The sequence below is a fragment of the Aethalodelphis obliquidens genome, unplaced genomic scaffold (assembly GCF_003676395.1).
Source record: "Aethalodelphis obliquidens isolate GAN/ISIS:26980383/991018 unplaced genomic scaffold, ASM367639v1 scaffold83, whole genome shotgun sequence".
Taxonomy (NCBI): Eukaryota; Metazoa; Chordata; class Mammalia; order Artiodactyla; family Delphinidae; genus Aethalodelphis; species Aethalodelphis obliquidens.
The window spans coordinates 3,769,975-3,789,660 of NW_020838027.1; the positions used below are offsets into that span (position 1 = coordinate 3,769,975).

Genomic DNA, 19,686 nt, shown 5'->3' on the forward strand with positions numbered 1-19,686 from the left:
AGATTTGGGGCCCACTATTTACCTTATCTATTTTAACCCAATAAAAAGGGCAGTGATTTAAAATTTAAGATCAGTTGTGTAGGTTAACTGTTCACAACACCTGCTCTTCCTTCTATTACTTATTGTTCACATAATTTGCTCATTTTACTGAGAGACAAAGAAAGCGAGAGTGACTTAAATTTATTTTTCTTCTGAAAATAACCAGAAAAATTTGGAAGGATGAGATTCAAGGAAATAGTTAAGATAAATATGTGGCTTATGAGTTCCATCTAGGAGAAAAGGGAATGGGAAATAGGAGCCCCCTTTACACAGCATACATGCAACATGTGTGCTTTGCTACGTCACACTGTTCCCAAGACCACACCCTGAGCCAGGTTACAAGTGGACGTGTTTCACAAAAGTCCTTTCAGAGCATCCTGTCATAAGCAGCTCTCGCAGGGGGAGGTGGGTAGGACAGACTCATCTCATATTCATCCCTATGCGGAGAGGGCAGCACCACAGACAGCCACCACTGCCCTGAAGTGCTTCAAATTTTATAAAGTTCCTTGTCAGTTTACACTAATTTTTTCCTCTACAACCCAAAGCACAGGAGAAGTCATTCTCTAATTAACTTTAGGGGAAAAAAACGAAGCAGAGAAGATACAATTATGTGTCTAGGATCATGGAGCTGGCAGTTCAAAGAAGATTCTAGAAACACCCGAGGCCTCCGGACTGTCAGCTCTTCCCTAAGTTGTCAGTCCCCTGCCTCGTTTTCCTACATGGACAGTTGTTCCTTCTTTCCTCTAGGGCCAAAGCTGAATGTGACTGCTTTGCTTCACAGATGCTATGGCTTTCTTTCCAAAGACTCAGACTCAGTTCATAAGACTGACTCATGGTTTTCTACAAGTTCATCCTCCAAAGGAATGGCTATTCTGTATAATTAGGCTCAAAGAATTAAGTTAAGCTTCAACGCGTAACTTTAAAATACTGTAACCAGCGTAGTAATGGATCTAGGATAGAATACACTTACAGGCAACAAAAGGAGTGTGCGCCAGGTGTCCACCAGGGAAAAGGCAGTGAATGAATGTTAGTGGAATGAATTAGATCAGCCACGACACCATAATCTGCCATGCTTTTCCGGTTTTTAATTGGCAGACGATGATAATTCCTGCACTTCAGGCTAAGAAGGACAAAAAAGCTAGTATAAATTGGAAAAGCATTTTGTAAATTTTCCAGTGCAATGGGTATGCTGGTGGAACCTGTCTACAATGCTAGCTATTCCAACCGGAATATTTATGGAGCCTGGGAGCAATCAATCTGGATCATCAAATTGAAAGGCCGGGTGGAAGATGGGCTCAAAATCAAAATCCTGCTCTATGGGAGAAAAATAATGCCACCTTCCAGATTGGTTAAAACCTTTCTGATGAGTTTATTAAAATACACAGAATATAATTTATTTTGTTAGGATAAACGTAACACCTTGAGGAAATCATAGTTGTAATGCAAACTTCCTTGTCTCTTATAGGAAAAAGGTCCAAAACTGGATACTGAAAGCTTACAAACAGGGTGGAACTTTTGGAATGACAGAGTAAGGAGTGCAGTGGGCCCCTCCCCAGCAAAACTGCATTTTAACTGGTGGGCATTATTTAAAAGAACAACATTAACGTCTCTGGAAACTGTCTTAAGATCATCTAGCAAATAGAGAAATATTTATTCAAGAAAATCTACTAGATCTCCAGAACAGGCATTTGGGGCAAGATCTGGTCCACCACTCCCCACCCCACCGGCTCAGTGTTGCAGACGAGAAGACAGGGGCTCCCTTTCCTCCAGCTCCCTTTCCCTCCTGACCCTGGAAGGGTCAGGCTGCCCACAAGTGCAGAAGGTCTACTCTGGGCAGGCAACACAGAGGACCCATCTCCTTTCCTCTACCCGGTCCCCACTCATTTGGTGGAAGCTCCAGTCCAAGCCCAGCCAGCTGTGAATACTGGGCCCTGATTGCTCCCACCCAGGTACAGGGTGGTTTCTAGGGTAATGGTTTCATGGCAGGAGGGCTAAGTCAAGTAGACCAGGGGCTGCCACCACCCCTCCCGCCCAGGGTGTCACTCTGGGAAGAGTGGGCTCCTAACTCCAGCTCCAGTGACACAGGGGTTCTACTGCAGGAGGAAAAGCACATCCTAAGGACAAAGAGATCCATGACTCTGCCTGAGGGGACTGATTCTACATGTAACCGAGTATAGAGAACCTCACGTCTATGAGCATTATCGAAAAAAATGGAAATCTTTGATGAAAAACAATTAAGGAGAGGCCCGGAGCTCTGATACAAGCAGAATGGCACAGTAGGCAGAAATTTAATATAGAGAACCAGGGACAGCCAAGAAAGCCCTCCTGGGATTATAGTCAACGGTGGGAGTCGGGAAGGCTGTGCACAAGCTCTAGGCTGTGTCTACCCAGGAGCGGTCAGAACAGGTCACGGGGCAGACATGACAGCATTCCCAAGGCTGCACACAGGTCCCTCAACACAGGGGGCAGCCTCACTGGCACAAGGGGGTTAAACATAACCTCTGACCAAACACTGAGTGAACTATCCTTTCTCCACTGAGTCTTACTTCTATAGAAAATCAGTTGTCTGTTTGTTTGTGGGCCTATTTCTGGACCCTCTATTCTGTTCTAATAAACATTTTCTCTATCTTGATACCAATACTACACTGTAGTGTTAGCACTCCAAATTTATTCTTTTTTCAGAACTGCTTTGGTTAGATCTTTTCAATTTTGATTGGGATTGCATAGTGACCTATCTGGAAGAACTGGCATCTCAACAATATGGAGTATTCCAACCCATGAATGAGGTACATCTCTTGACTTATTTAGGTCTTATTTAAATGTTTCAATGTTTTATAGTTTTCAGTGTACAGTCCTGCATATCACTTATGCAAGATTCACGACTAAGTATTTCATATTTTTGATACTATTGCAAATGGAATTGCATTTTAAATTTCAATTTCTGATTGAATGTTGCTAGTTCATAGTGATACACTGATTTTTGGATATGGTTCCTGTATCCAGCAACCTTACTAAACTCACTTATTAGTTCTAGGAGATTTTTGGACATTCCATCAGATTTTCTATAGGCATTAGATAGCTAGATAGCTAGCTTTACTTCTTTCTTCTAGCATATAGATGCCTGTTATTTTTTTTTCATGCCTTACTGCACTGGTTGTAATCACCAGTACAATGCTGAATAAAGAACAGGCATTATTTCCTTGTTCCTGATCTTAGTGGGGAAGCATTTGGCCTTTGACTACTAAGTTTGATATTAGATACAGGTATTTTGCAGATGCCCCTTGTGTCAGAGGTCCCCAAGACCACTCTCTAGTTCATAAGAGAAGAACTCAGAAATTGTTCTACTCATGGTTACAGTTTATTACAGTAAAAGTATACAAAGTGAAATAAACACAGGGGAAAAAGTAGGTGGGATGAAGTCCAGAGGAAACCATGTACAAGCTTCCAAGTGGCCCCTCCCAGTGGAGTCACACAGGACACACTTAATTCTCCCAGTAACCATGTGTGACAACTGCAAAGTGTTGCCTATCAGGGGTGTTCACCTGAGCCTAGGTGTCCAGGGTTTTTATTGGGAGTTGGTCATGTAAGCCTATAGCGCCTGTGTGAATGTCCTCAGCTGCTGAAGTTCCAGATCTCCAGAGGGAAGGAACTCACCATAAATCACACTGCTAGTATAAACTTTCTGGACAGACTGGTGGAGCATGGCTGAAGTTCTCAGGCATGCAGATACACTCATGAGACAAACCATTCCAGGAGTTCAGTTCTCTGGAGCTAGGCAAAGGACAGTCATGGAAACAGGCCTTTCTTGAGAATGTGCAAGGTTTGAGCAACCCAGGCCTGCTGAGTTAACCTTTTCTGCACACCCCGTATCAGGCTGAACAAGTTCTCTTCTTGTCCAAGGTTGCTGAGGGTCTGTTATCAGGAATAGATACTGGATTTTGTCAAATGTTTTTTCTGCATGTATTGAAATAATCACAGTTTTTCATTTTAGTTTGCTTATATAATGAGTTACACTGATGCTGTTCAAATATTAAACAAACCTTGTATTTGGGGGATTAACATCATTTGATAATGATGCATTAACCTTCTTATATACTGTTAGGTTTGATTTGCAAAAATTTTGCGAAGTTTTGCATCTATATTCATTAGGGATATTGGTCTGTAGTTGTCTTATAATGTCTTTGACTGGTTTTGGAATTAGGGTAATGCCAGTTTCATAGAGTGAGTTGTGAAGTATTACCTTCGTTTCTATATTCTGAAAGTTTGTGCAGAATGGTATTATTTCTTCCTTAAATGTTTGTTAGAATTCACCAGTGAAACCACTGGGCCTAGAGTTTTCTTTGTGGGTAGGCTTTTTCTTTAAATTTAAATTCTTTGGTAGATATTGGGCCATTCATGTGATTTATTTCTTCTTGAGGGAGCTCTGGTAGTTTGTGTCTTAGAAAATATGTCCATTTCATCTCAGCTGTCACACTGATTGCCATTAGGTTGTTCATAACATTCCATCATCATCCTTTAAGGTTTGTGGACTATGCAGTGACATCCTCTCTCGTTCTCCGTATCGGTAACTTGTATCCCCTCTTTCCTTTCGGTTTCATTTTCTCTGTTGTCTTCACTTTAGTGCTTTGCACTCTAAGCTTTATTTCTTTGCTCCTGCTTGAGCTTAACTTGCTCTTCTCTCATTTCTTGAGGAGGAAGCTGTGGTCATTGATTTGCGACATTTTTTTGATATAAGCATCAGTACAGCTATACATTTCCTTCTAAGAACTGTTGTAGCAGCACACCACAAATTTGATATGCTTTCATATGTTCTATTTTCCCTTTTTATTTCTTTCATCAATGGGTTATTTTAGAGCGTGCTATTTATTTACCAATACTCAAGGATTTTACAGATCTTTCTTTTATTGAATTCTAATTTAATTCCATTTTAATCAGATAGTGTACTTTATAAGAGCTGAATTCTTTTAAATGTATTGGGACTCCTTTTATAGCCCAGAATACGGTCTATCTTGTTAAATGTTCTCTGTGTAGTTGAAAAAAATGTGTACTCAGCTGTTGCTGGTGTACTGGTCTATAAATATTAATTAGGTCAAGTTGGTTGATGATGTTCAAGTCTTCTACATCCTTGCTTATTTCTACCTACTAATTCTATCAATTATTCAGAGAGGGGTATTAAAATCTCCAACTATAATGGGATTTGCCTATTTCTCCTTACAGCTCTATTAGTTTTGTTTCATGTATCTTGACACTCTATTATTAGGTGTATAAATGTTTAGGATTGTTACTGATTAACGGACCTCTTTATCATTAGGAAATGACATTCTTTATCACTAATATTATCTCTAAAAACCTACTTTAATATTAACATACCACGCAAGCTTTCTCTCTAGTGTTAGCACTGTATATCTCTTTCTATTTATTCTACTTTTTTAAAAAATAATTTATTTATTTTATTTTTTATTTATTTATTTTTGGCTGTGTTGGGTCTTCATTGTCCCACGCAGGGTTCCTCTAGTTGTGGGGAGCAGAGGCTACTCTTCATTGCGGTGCACGGGCTTCTCATTGCAGTGGCTTCTCTTGTTGTGGAGCACAGGCTCGAGGTACACGGGCTTCAGTAGTTGAGGCACGCGGGCTCAGTAGTTGTGGCTCGTGGGCTGTAGAGTGCAGGCTCAGTAGTTGTGGCGCACGGGCTTAGTTCCTCCATGGCATGTGGCATCTTCCCGGACCAGTGCTCGAACCCGTGTCCCCTGCATTGGCAGGCGGATTCTTAACCACTGCGCCACCAGGGAAGTCCCCCTACTTGTGTCTTTGCTTTCAATGTCTGTTTCTTGTAGACAACTTACAGTTGGGTCCTGCTTTCTAATCCAATCTGACAATCTGCCTTCTAATTGGGGTGTTTAGAGCATTTATTTTGGTATGATTATTGATATGGTTAGGTTTAAGTTTATCATCTTGCTTTGTCCCATCTGTTCTTTGCTCCCCTTATCATATACCTTATTTTCAGGATTCCACTTTATCTCCTTTGGTGGCTTATAACTCTTTGTGTGTCTACACACACTGTTTATTTCTTCACTTTCCATGCATGCCAAAACCCACTCTAATTTAGCTTTTCTAGCTTCTGGGCTAATACCTCCCACCACCGTCTCTCGCTCTCTCTCTCTCTCTCTCTCTCTCACACACACACACACACACACACACACACACACACACACACACAGAAGGAAGCACGTGCTAGGATCTCCAATGAGCTTCAAGTTACCAAATCCCATGCACTTTTATCAGACCTTGTCTTATTTGATCTCTCAGTAACATTTCACAGTTTACCCACTGTCCTGTATTACTTTTTTCTTGGTTTCCATGAAATCACTCTCTCCAGGTCATCTTAGATTTCTGGCCACAAACTCTCAATCCTCTGCAACTTTACTTCGGTTCAGCCTATAACTTGTAGGTTACTGGGGCTCAGTCTTAGCCCTTTTTTGTCTTTCTCAGCATCTTTAAAACATGGTCCTCAAGAATTAGGAAGTAGTTCAAAAGCATTTTTCACACAAAAAAAGTAATGAAAGAAATCTGATCACATACAGTTTGCAAAGCTGAAATACAAGATGAATTACAATTTTCACAAAAATCCTTTTATTTTCATAGCATCTCAATATGTTCAGTCTGTGTTACTGAGTTCATATCAGCTAGTGTTCAGCAAATACAATGGTGTAAAACCAAATAAATTTTCACATAATCTTCTAACAGAGCCCCAAGTCAATTTGCTTTGTTGAAAAGGATAGAGAAAGGACGAAGACTAAAGGGTCATCACCCAGCTAAAACCGGTAAAAATCTGAATATTGCTGAGAAGCTGTCAATCCAAATTTAATGCCCAATTTAATTGTTGTAACAAAAAAAAAATAAACTACTGACAAAATTTCTTTATTAAATGACTCTGTTGGAAGTCACATCTTATCAACGGCACATGACATAGAAAAGCAATTATTACCACTTGAGTGTTTCAACATGTTTAGTTTTAAAACTGAACAAACTACCTGAGCAAAAATACAAATCCGTTCTTGCAGTACAGGTAGTATGTAATGGGGTAGAAATACTCGACAACTTTTTGTTCTGTTTGTGGGTGGAAGCTCACGGTACAAGGGAAGTCAGTTTTCATTCAGGCGATGGTATTTCTGTGAGGTGTGACATGGGCTGAAAAAGGTGCAATCCATTCAAAACTGACAGAGCATGAGCTATACGAATAGCAAGGAAAGGTGCGGCTGAGTTCCTCAAAGATGTTTTAAACATCTGGGCCAGTCAGAAGGCACCAATGTGCCTCCTGATTGTAACCGAGTGTGGAAGGAAACAGTGAAAACTGAATACCAGCAAACCTTGGCAACTCAGAGCATGTGCTCTCAGATGCTGCGGAAAGCAACGGCAGTGTGTGCAAGATTACTCTTCCCACCTAAGTTTACTAGCTGTCAAGGACAGCAGTGCTGACAAGAGTTTCTGAAAGGAGGGATGAGATAAAAACGTTTCTTCACGATGCTAATAATACCAATGGCCATTCTTGATTTCCAAAGGCCTACTGAAGTAGATGCTGAAATACAGTCAGCAACATAAATAACTGGAACCTACTATTTCAAGGCCAAAATACCCCAAATTTTAATGCTGCAAGTAAGATACCAGATTTCTCAAAGTCAGCAAACTGTGCTGCAAATGGCTCGATTGCTAGGCTGTGATTTCTTCCCAGAATCTGATGGTTTTCTTTACTCATCAGAGAGTGAGACTGACTTTACTATTGTGGCTGTATAAAGAACACAGCCAACGTTACAAGAAAACACGAACAGATATTTTCCGGAGACTGAAGTAGTCCCAGAATCCATTCACTCCCTGCTTCCAAACATTCCCGCTGGGTGAAACATCCACCCCTACAGTTATTTAATATTATAAGTGCATCAAGTTGGCAACTGCCACAGCTCTAGGAACAGTCTTCAGGGACTAGGTATAGTCCCAGAATTCCCACAATTCCTCAGTCTGTGTTTTATCTTGGTATTCCAAAACATCTAACAGGGTCAGCAAACACTAGTTGCAAATCTTGACAATCTATAATTACAGCATGGGATTTCCTATTTTAATAGAAATATAGAGTAAAAAATTCAAGTGTCTGGGTCTAACCCACATCTCAAGCTACCTATCAAGTTAGATACTTTGTAAGAGGCTGCAAAAATGTCATCTTTTTAACAATAAAAACATTATTCATTTTTAAAATATACAATATAAAATTAAAATAAACAATAAAATATTGTTTAAAATCGGTGATCTGCATGGGTGCTGAAAATTTGAGAAACACTGTCCTAGGGATCTCACTTGCTCCCAAGATTTTAAGCACCTTCTGTCTATACAGGCTGAGGCCATAAACAGCCATTTCTAGCCCGGCCTTCTCCTCTGAGCTCCACTCACTTATCCAACTGCCCCTTTTGACTTTTTACTTGAATGCCTCACAGGCACGTTAAACCTATCACAGGCCCCAAACCAAACTCCTGGTCCCCTCCACATCTTCCCCTTTCCCAGTCTCCCCATCTCAGTGGAAGTGGTCCTTCTTCCCGGCTGCCTGGGCCAGGAACCCAGCCTCCATCACTCGAAATGCAGCCTGGGTTGATCCACTCCTGTCTCTCTCCCGCTTAGTCCAAGTCCCCTTCACCCTCACCCCAGACTACACTATAGGTTCCTAAGTGTCTTCGAACAGACCTTCTGATGCTCTCTGTGTAAGTTTTGTTATTTTGTTTGTTTGTTTGTTTGTTTTTACATCTTGATTGGAGTATAATTGCTTTACAATGGTGTGTTTCTGCTTTATAACAAAGTGAATCAGTTATACATATACATATGTTCCCATATCTCCTCCCTCCTGCATCTCCCTCCCTCTCTGTGTTTTTAATCACTGCTGGAACAAATTACCACCAACTTAGTGGCTTAAAGGAACACAATTTCTTATCTTACAGTTCTGCTGAAGTCTGATGTGGGACTCACCGGACTAAAATCAACTAGTGATTCCTGTCTGGAGGCTGTCGGTGGGGGGACTGGGCGGGGGCAGGAATCTATTTCCTTGGCTTTTCCTGCTTCTAGAAGCTTATCACATTCCTTGCTTCGTGGTCCCCTTCATCTCCAAAGCCAGCAACCTTGTATATCTTTGTTTTTATAAATTCATTTTTATTGGATTAGAGTTGCTTTACAATGTTGTGTTAGTTTCTACTGTACAGCAAAGTGAATCAGCTGTACGTATACACATATCCCCTCTTTTTCGGATTTCCTTCCCATTTAGGTCACCACAGAGCACCGAGTAGAGTTCCCTGTGCTCTACAGTAGGTTCTCGTTAGTTATCTATTTTATACATGGCATCAATAGTGTGTATGTGTCAACCCAACCTCCCAATCCCCCCCCGGCCCCGCCGCCCTTGGTATTTTTGATTATCCTCACATCCCCACATTGACTCACTTCTGTCTGCATCTTCTATGGATACTGTTAAGGACCCAGCCTGGATAATCCAAGATAATCTCCCTGTCAGTAGTCGGCTGATCAGCAATCTTAACTCCCCTTTGCTCTGGGACCGAACACTTTCCCAGTTCCCGGTGACGCGGACACGGTTATCGGTGGCAGGCCATCATCTGCCTCGTATACTCTCTAATAAATAACTCGTGTTCCACACAGCAGCCAGAATGATCTTTTTCAAAACGCAAGTATGTTCATGTCACTTCCTGCGTAAAACACTTCGATGGCCCCCACTCCTCCAAGGATAAATTTCAAATCCTAAACATGTGCCACAAAGCCACACATGGCTTGTTCCTACCTACCCGCTGGCCCTAACTCCTGGTTCACCGCATTCCAGCCACGGCGGCTTCTCTCACAAGCTCCTTTCTGCCCCGGGGCCTTTGCTCAGGCTGTCTCGGCTGTCTGAACAGCCCTCCTCCCCTCCTACCCAGCCTTTCCGTGGCTAACTCTTGCTCAGTCCTTCAGATCTCTGTAGAAGTAACTTTCACTGGGTGGCCTGACCTGATCTCCAAGTCCAGCACTAGCTCCTCCTATTACACGTCACCGTACTTTTTCTTTCAGAGCTTCTACTACAGCTGGAGCTCAATGGTACTGTGTAATTATCGGCTTAACGTCGCCACCCTGCACAGACTGCAAATCAGTGTGGGCTGGGCCTGTTCTGCTCACTAGAGCTGACTGGTTTATAGCAGGTGCTAAATAAATACATGAGTATTGTATTGCCCTCAGACATTATTTCCAAAGCAGGTCTAACTCTTAGAGGGGGAGCTGCATGAGCCAAAGACCTCGGCAGCCTGCTTGAGCATCAGACCAGGTGGGTCACAATGGGCAAACTGCCTCACCCCATCCCTCAGGCCTCGACCACAAACATGTGCCTCCAGCCTGCTTCCCAAACTCTTTTTCTCCCCTGATACCAAAAACTATTAGACTCATTCCTTAGCCTGTGCAGCATCTGCCGTGCCAACCCTGGGAAGAGGCCACAGTACTTCTCTCCTGCTCATGGGCTACGTCACTAGCAAAGGTCCAGGCGCACAGGAGCTGGTGTCACAGAAACGTCAAGGTTTCCTGCAGTTCGAGAACGCTTCCTTTAGCTCTGAGTCCCTGTGACTCTCCCACAGGGTCTTTTCTACTCACTTTAAATCCTAGATCCTAAGTTGGACTGGGAAGAGTACCTGTTCTGGAGCCAGAAAGTTCTGGGTTTAGAACCTGGCTGTGCTCATTCAGAAAGTGCACCCAACTTTGAGCCTTAGTCTCATCACTAAAAAAGGGAACAATCATTTATAAATCCCCACCTCAGAGGTACTGGGTGACCCCATACTCTATTTAGACTGCCCCCAGCCACCAAACACTGGCACGTCACACTCCTCTGTCAGCTCAGCTCAACCCACTGCTAGAACAATTACAAAGAATGACACGAAGATGAAACTGTCAGTTATGAACCTGTGAGCGTACGTTGACCCTAAGAACACACCTTCATAGACACTACATTCTCTAGAACATTCACTGCCAGGAACACATCCTACCTCTGTCCCCCTCCAGCCCGAAGGTACGTCTATAGCATATGCTGCCTCCTCAGCCAGGATGTCCCACAGATGCCAGCTGCTGTCCTCGCAGCGCCCCACCCTCCTCTCGCGATGTCCTCACCGAGACGACCACAGGACATGCGCTTTGTCCACGTCACTCCTCCATCCAAGCTGTAGCGGCCATACTCTCTCTCACTTCCGTGGCCTTTGGCCATGCTGCTTCCTCTGCCCTTCCCACAAGACCACTCCTGGGACTTGGACACCTAGCTCAAGTGTAACTTACTTCAACAAACCTTCCCAGGCCCCCAGATGCCCTCTGGTAACACTGTCCCCACTCAAACTGTATCTCCAGGCCCTGGAGGGCAGGCTCTGACTTGGTCCAGGTTTGCCCTGCCCCTTCCTAGTGCCTGGAATGGTGTTTTCCAGACAATAGATGTTTATTCAGTGTTTGTTGACTGACTGCGTGAAATAATGACTCAGTGACTGAGGGAGCTGGATTTAGACATACTGACTTTGAACTCGCGGAGGGACAACCAGTAGAGCTGTCCATCACCCAGTTCAGAAAGGGGGTCAGGACTAAAGACGTCCATTTGGCAGGTAGAGTCACTAAAGAGATATCTGAAGCCTTGGGGCTCACCAAAAAAGGATGTGCCGAGAGAAGAAAAAGGCTAAGGTGGCACATTTCAGGGGCAGAAGAAGGCAGTGCAGCTCACCCGAGATTATGATTCAAGGATGAATCATAGAAAGGAGAAGAAATCCAAAGGAATACAGTCCCAGGAAATCAAAAAAAGAGAGTTTTGAGAAACATCTCCAGTGGCATTACTGTTGCAAAATGACAGAAGAGAGTGAGGTGTGCAGGTGGCCGCTGTGCGTGGCGATTCGGAAACTCTCGGTGACCCCCTAGCAAGTCAGGTGCTGGGGAAGAGGCGGGGCTGGGGGGGCTGAGGTCTGAGTACGAAGGACAAGAAGTATAAGACTATTCTCTCAAGAGGCTGGACAGAGGAAGGAGAGAATCACAGTGCCAAGCGAGCGTGGAAGCAGCTGTGAATATAAAATAACAGAGAAAAGGGAGGCTCAGCGGGTAAAGCGCTGGACCGATTTACAAACGTTATCACTGCCCCAACCTAGCGGCAGGGTGGTGGCAGAGCGGACATGGGTGCTAAACGACTCTGTGGCTCACCCACCTGCGAGATCTTGGGGAAGTCACTTCCTTCTCCCTTAGCTAACTCATTAGATTGTTCTAATCATATGAATTAATAAGCGAAAAGGAATTTTGAAGAGTTTATCACTCTTTACAAAGTAAGGTCCTATCACTGCAACAGATGATTTGTTATCGTAACAGATGTTTGTCATTTTTCATTTTCTGTCGTCAGAGAGAAGTTGAAACTCCCTCCTATGTAATGCTGATACTGACTCCGTTTCCTGCAAAGAGGGGGAAGACAGCGGCAAAGATACAGAAAAAAGCAGGGCAAAGTCAGGGTACACAGAGTCAAGGCAGTGACGGCATCCCCTCCAACTCCTTCCTACAGATCTGTCATTTTCCTACACTGGGGGACATCAGTCCAGGGCCATGCCCTCCCCCCAGGTGGGTGGAGAACTGCCAGGATCTCACACCAAAACTGAGTGCCTGAGCCCTGTCAACCTGCTTCTGCCTCGGCAGGGACCTCAAGGGGCCTGGTCAGTGACAGGCTTGAACAGAATCATCACTGACCTCGTGACTGTCTTGAAAAATAAAATAAAACGGTGTACTGAGATAAAGTTTATTTATAGCTCCTTGGTTATCTTGTTTTGGGTTCCCCCGCCCAAGAAAATGTTCCAAGTTCAATGGTGATTTTCCATACTCAAACCATGTCCTGGAGACTTTCCACGTAGAAGGGGCGACTGCTTCTGAGCATTATCATGGCCAGAGGCAGTGTAGTATTTCCTCAAAACACTTGCGAGCGGAATACAGTATCACACTGAAGGCGTATTTGCAAGAGGAGATAAATTTGCAGATCACAGGTGGCATATCAAAGTCATGGAAGCTACTAAAAAAATACAGGGAGAAACTAGCAGAAGTCTTCAGTTAAAGCAGCTCTCTATGGCCTTCCTCCACAAAGCAGAATTTATTGTATCATTCAATGGGAAGAAATGGTAAACAGTAATTTAAATTGGTAAACAGTAATGGTAAACAGTAATTTAAATCGTTTAACAGTAACAGTAATGGTAAACAGTAATGGTAAACAGTAATTTAAATCGTTTAAATACAGACGACTTTTTAATACAAAAGTCGTCTGTATTTACCTTTAGGATGCACTGTGGGTTTTGTTTTCATCTTTCCAATTGTGTTTGGCTTAGAGAAACATTAAAATTAATTTTCATCCCACAAGCACAGCTGGACAGACTATTCAGATGCCTCTTCTAGTGAAAGAAACTAACAAATTACAAGAGGAAATCCATATGCAGAAATGTTCACTGTACTTTTACAAAATGAAACTGTCCTTATTGACAACATTCATATGCTCAGAGGAAGAAAAACAGGACCGGTAAGAAAACACAGGAGCATTAAGATCTATCAGAGCAGCGTGATAAGGGTCAAAAGAAGAATGTGGGCTTGTAGGTGGAAGGTTCACCACTATTAACAAAAGTCAGTCTGCTCTACTGAAATCAAGCAAAATCATTAGGGAGATTTCGGAGAAAACCAAGCCTTCCTTCCAAAGAAGTGAGATAATGCTGTAACAAAGCAAATATATGAGATACTCATTAATGCCTTTATAATCCTCACAAACACATGAGTGACCCAGTAGCCAGTTCTGATGTATATGTGATGGAGGAGGGAGAATGAACAACGGGAGCAAAGGACTCTTTCTAGTACTGATGCAACCACTTTGTTAATTCAGTGGATATTTACTGAGTGCCTACTATATGTCAGGCTCTGTTCCCTAGTCTGAGGATACCGCAGTAAACAAAACAGACAAAAGTCTCTGCCCATATGGAGCTTCTAACATGGTGAAGGATTTAAGACATGTGACTTTGGGCAAGACATGTACTTGGATGACTAAAGGGTATCTTATGGAGAAGCCAGGAAGGAGAAGGACTGCCAATAAAAACTGAATACAACACAAACACACATATAATAATAGAAAATGAAACTTATTGATGACAGATAGTGACACTGAATATATAAGGAGAGAGCACATTCTCACAATTTGAAATTATCTTTGCTAAAATCGAACCCCAGCAATTACTTTCCTCTGATGTGGCCTTAAAGGACTGTATGTTTGAACCAAAAAAAAAAAAAAAAAGGGGGGGGGGGGGTCTTAAATAATGATCATCGCTATTCGATGGCCTGGGATGTAACCATGATACGCAACCAAAAAAATCCAGACCAACAGACTAGTTTCTACCGGGTAAAAACGTAAAAACAGAAGCAAATTTACAGACAAACTCTCTATCTGGAAATATATGCCAGGAATGGGAAAAAAAAGAAGTAATGATTACAGCAAAGGAGTTACTGCAAATATGGAAACAGGGTTATTAAACTAAATTTAGGAAGTTATCTCAGCACGTGGGGTAGTTGCACATATTTAGGTCAACAATTTGCTGATACGTGATTCTGCCATTTTTCCAGTCAACTCAAAGGCGTAAATAGTGTCTATTTGCCGTGTAACTAGGCGATTTCAATTCTAACAGATTAATGGAATACTCCTGGCAAGCGGATTCCACTCTTTGAAGGCGGCATATTAAATAAATAAATGTACAAAAGCAAGGTAAACAAAAACGCATGCAGACACAATGCAAATACCGGAGGGAGACACAAGACTTGCAGTGGAAACGCTCCAGGTCATCAGTTTCTGTCCACTGGAAAAAAAAAAATCTAAGAACCTCACCATCTAGAGGCTTAGAACACACGCTCGACCACCCCAGTTTTCCATGGCTGTCCACCAGGAAGGGAAAAGGAGCCCCGGCGGTTCCCCTTAGGCCCAGTTCAGGACCCAGAGGGCGAGTCCCCTCGCTTTGGACGGGGATGGGGGTGGGGCTGGCAGGTACACCTGAGCCTAAGTCAGTCACAGGTCCGAAGCCCAGGAACTCCAGCCAGAGAGCAAAACGCCAAGTTTACAAAGACGGTGGAGGGACGGGGCCGGAGAAACCACAGCGAGTCCAATCAGTGGGACGGGACAGCCGCACGGCGCTGGGGACCCACCGAGCCGTCTCCACTGCTCGCAAGGCGACTGCCCGAGCCCCCGGGCCCGGGGCCTTCGCGTCCCCGGAACTCACGAGCCGGTCTGCGCGGCCTGGGGGGGAGGGCGTAGTTCCCGGGAAACCCTCCCGCCCTCTCCCATCAACCCCGCCCATCGGTCCGCCCCGTCCCGCCCGGCTACTCACCGGATTCGCTTCCCACATAACGGTGGCGAAATCGAGCGGAGAGAGCCTGGCGGAAGGGGCTGGCCACAGGGTCGGGGTGCTGGGTTTTTCCCGAGGGCCCAGGGAGCGAAAGAACGGAGAGACAACCTCCACGCAAGCCTCCCCGTCATAAACCGGCGTCTTCGGACCCCCTCGAACCTCCCGACTTCCGGCCGAAGCCGGCCAACCAGCGCCAGCCCCGCCCCGCCCCGCCCCCGGAAGCTCGCCCCCGCCAGTGCCTCTCCCTTCCGGCCTCGGCGCGGAGTGGGCGGGGCCTGCGAGGGTCTGGGTTGTAATGCGGTTGTTAAAGGGCTACCAGCCCAGCCACCCTCCAGGGCTGCGTCCCTCCAGCAAAGTCCCCTCCAAGTGATCCTCAAGCCTCGATATTTATTGATGACCTCCGATATTTATTGATCACCGTATAGGGAGTGTAGTGGCCAAGAGGCAGACAGGCCTGGGAATTAATAGCCTGTGGGACAAGCTTCCGACTCGGTTTCCTCGTGCTCAGAGGTGATAATAATAGTATCTAAGCGTGTAGTGTGCTCATTGAAGGCACCTAGCATGGTGTTTGGTATACAGGAAGTGCTCAATGAGTGACGGTTATTTGCCAGATACTGACACTGTGCTAGGCTCTGCAATGAGCAAGTGACCCATATGCAGTCCTCATGGAGCTTAGAGTCTAGAGAAAAAAGTAAGAAGTAATTTAGATAAAATTAAAAGGTGCAGGATGGTCTACAGGTAGTATGGCAAGTACAGGGTTCTTTGAGAGGGTGCCTACCTAGGACAGGGTGTCTGCCGCCCCCCAATCCAACCCCCCCACCAAGAGGTTTAAGCCAAAACTTCAAGGATGCCCTCCTATTGAAGTTACCTGAGCTACAAGAGGGGAAGAATCTTCCAGGCAAAGAAGCACCATCTACCCATAGGAAATGAAAAGGGAACAGTTTAAGCTCCTTCTGAATTTTTCTATGCCTCCACACATTAAAATTTTTTTACTTGATCAAAGAATACCTACAGACTTTTTCACCTACTATGATATAGCTATCCTTCATTCCAATATGTAGAGTAATTCTATTTCAAAGTAGTGGGGAAAGAAAGGATTATTCGAGAAGTGATACTGGGGCAACTGGTTTAGCATTTGGCAAAAATTAAAGAGGGGAAAAAAAAAAGATAAAGTGAAGATCCCTATCCCAATCCATTTACCAGAATAAATTAGAGAGTGCAAATTGTTTTTCTTTAAGGATTTATTTATTTATTTTTGGCTGTGTTGGGTCTTAGTTGCTCACACACTATTCTTTTTTTTTTTTTTTTTTTTTGCAGTACGCGGGGCCTCTCACTGTTGTGGCCTCTTCCGTTGTGGAGCACAGGCTCCGGATGCGCAGGCTCAGCAGCCGTGGCTCATGGGCCCAGCCGCTCCGCGGCATGTGGGATCTTCCCGGACCGGGGCACGAACCCGTGTCGCCTGCATCGGCAGGCGGACTCTCAACCACTGTGCCACCAGGGAAGCCCAACACACACTATTCTTGAGTCTAGTTTGGCATTATGTATCAAAATTTGAAATTTCCATAATCTTTTATTAAACAATTCCATTTCTAGGAACTAATTTCAAGGAGGTAAATAGACAAATGTATACAATAATCTGTACAAGAATGTTTATTGCTGTATTTTTTGGAATAGTAAAAAATTGAAAACTACTTAACTATCACAGTGGATTATTTCAAGTGTATATGTGTGTAACATGCGTACAAGCTATGAAATGCTATGTGTATCTTACATCCTACCACGCTGAAAATGTCTTATTAGTTTTAATAGCTTGTCAGCCAATCTCTCTGCAATTTCTGTGTTAACAATCACATCACCTACAAATAATGCAGTTTTCACTCTTAGTATTGCATTGGCCAAAATTTCAGAAAATTTTTGAAGAATGCAGGACAAGGTAATGAGCATTCAGTTTTTAGTTAGGTATGGTAAACGTTTGCCCCTGGTTGGTGCTAGATATATATATATTTTTTTTGGCTGTGTTGGGTCTTTGTTGCTGCGCGGGTTTTCTCTTGTTGCGGTGAGCCGGGGCTACTCTTCATTGCGCGGGCTTCTCATTGCTGTGGCTTCTCTTCTTGAAGAGCACAGGCTCTAGGCATGCGGGCTTCAGTAGTTGTGGCTCGTGGGCTCTAGAGCGCAGGCTCAGTAGTTGTGGCGCACAGGCTTAGTTGCTCCGCAGCATGTGGGATCTTCCCAGACCAGGGCTTGAACCCGTGTTCCCTGCATTGACAGGCGGATTCTTAACCACTGCACCACCAGGGAAGCCCCTAGATATTCTTTAAATACACTATCATCTTTAAAGAAATTCCTTTCTATTCCTAGTTCACTATAAGCTTTTAATTGGGAAAGGATGTTAAATTTATCAACTGTCTCTTGAGCTCTATCACTATATTCCTTTTTTATTCTGACTCATTAATATAATGAACTATACTAGTAGGTTTTCTAATGTTCAACCCATCCTTAACTTCTTGAAATAAACTCTGCTTAGTCACATATTCATTATTCTTTGAAAAAACTGCTGCATTCAATTTGTTAATCTTTTATTTAGGAATAAAATTTATTTATAAGTCATGAAATGGATCCATTGTTATCGGTGGGTTTTGGTGATTGTCTTTAAGTTTTGCAAAGTGAACAGTGCAATTTAAATAATTTAGGAACTAGCTCTTCTTCGAAGGTGGAGTGGATTTTTACAAAGCAAGTTTAATTGGAAAGATTAGGATGAAGTCCTTAACTTTTTGGGGCGGTTGGAGCTATACTTCATTTCCTTGAAGCCTTGGGGTTGCCTGGGCTGGTGGTCAGAGAGGGAGATGGAGAGAACACAGCTGACGTGGATATATATCTCAGGTGGATATGTTTTTAAAATGTACTGCCATATCCCTAATATGAAGAGAACACATTTCATAAACTGAAAAGAGCTGTGAAAAGTCTGGTAATTATCTTTATTCTTATTATTCTGGATTTATGACCACTGTTAGAGAGCAAGTGTGGGAAGGGACCTTAGATCCTTTAGTCCAGGGGTCACAAACAGAGCTAATGAGCTTTAGCCCACAAAGTATTTTAAAAGTTTTGATAAGTGCCCACCATTTTAAAACTGGGAAATTTCACATTAAATAATGTGTTTCTCCAGCTTCCCTTACACACCATCCTCCTGTGCCAACGACTGGTCATACTGACCCCTTTGGACTGGGAACGGGTTCTTAGCTTTACCTGAGTTACCTGACCTGTATCTCTTTTCCTTGTTTAAATTACCTTCCTGGGCCCCTTAGGTATTTGGGTTCATAACTGATGATAATTTTGCTGAAGAAGTGGAATGGATCTGGGACTTTCTAGAATGTTCTCATAGGAAACAACGTTATACACTTTCCCATAACTTTTTCCAGGGAGGGTTCAGACATGGGGCTCAGCCTCTCATGGTCTTCCAAGAGATGACTCTCTGTGACACGGTCTGGGGCTGGGACGGCTTCCCTCTGCATCATCGTTCCAGGCTAAGTGCCACAGCTGTAGAAACTATGCATCCTGACCACGGTCACTAGTTTTCTCAGGAAAGCCAGACAAATAGAAGACATTTTCCTTTATCTTTCATGTGTCCTGTGTGTGTTCTGGGTGATGATAACTTAAACTATGCTAAACCCAGCCCAGGGACCCTGAGGGATGGCAGCCTCCCTCACACCTGGTTGAGTTGATTAGATCTTGGAATGCTAGGAGAGCAGGGAGGAATTGCCCAAGGGGAAAGGAGAGGGGGGGAAATGGAGCAGAAGAGACCTATCTTATGTCTGGAAAGCAAGAAAATAATCAGATGGAGAAAACACGCAGATGAAAGAAGAGAATGGCAAGGTCAATTTGTGTGTGTGGGGGGGAATTCTACCTCCTCTAAGACAACAGAAAGAGAAAAAAGAACCAAGTAACTGGTGAGATGCATTATATAGTATTATCTATTTTAAAAATGTTATTTTCATAATTGTTTTTATTTTTAACGGCCACATGGACAGCCAGAAATGGAAGGGGCTAGCTAGGAATGTATATGGGGGACAGGCTGTTTTCGACAGAAAGGGGGAAGCAGGAGACGAGAAGAGGCACAGGGAGAGATGAGGGGCCGCGAGGGGGTCCAGGAGTGAGGGAGAAAAAGCTGCATTTGTGCCCATCGGTCCTGAATATAAAGACCCAGCCTCAGTCTGAAAAAGAG

The 19,686-nt window shown here is 43.6% G+C and overlaps 1 protein-coding gene across 1 annotated transcript in view; it reads right to left on the reverse strand.

The window, feature by feature from the left end:
* PARP11 (poly(ADP-ribose) polymerase family member 11) overlaps window positions 1–15,626 on the reverse strand; it is a 36,975-nt gene extending 21,349 nt beyond the window's left edge. Inside the window, exon 1 of the mRNA XM_027093119.1 lies at window positions 15,450–15,626. Within this exon, the coding sequence (XP_026948920.1) occupies window positions 15,450–15,467 (18 nt within the window). The 5' untranslated portion in view covers window positions 15,468–15,626. The remainder of the gene's footprint in view (window positions 1–15,449) is intronic.
* Between the last annotated feature and the right edge of the window lie 4,060 nt (window positions 15,627–19,686).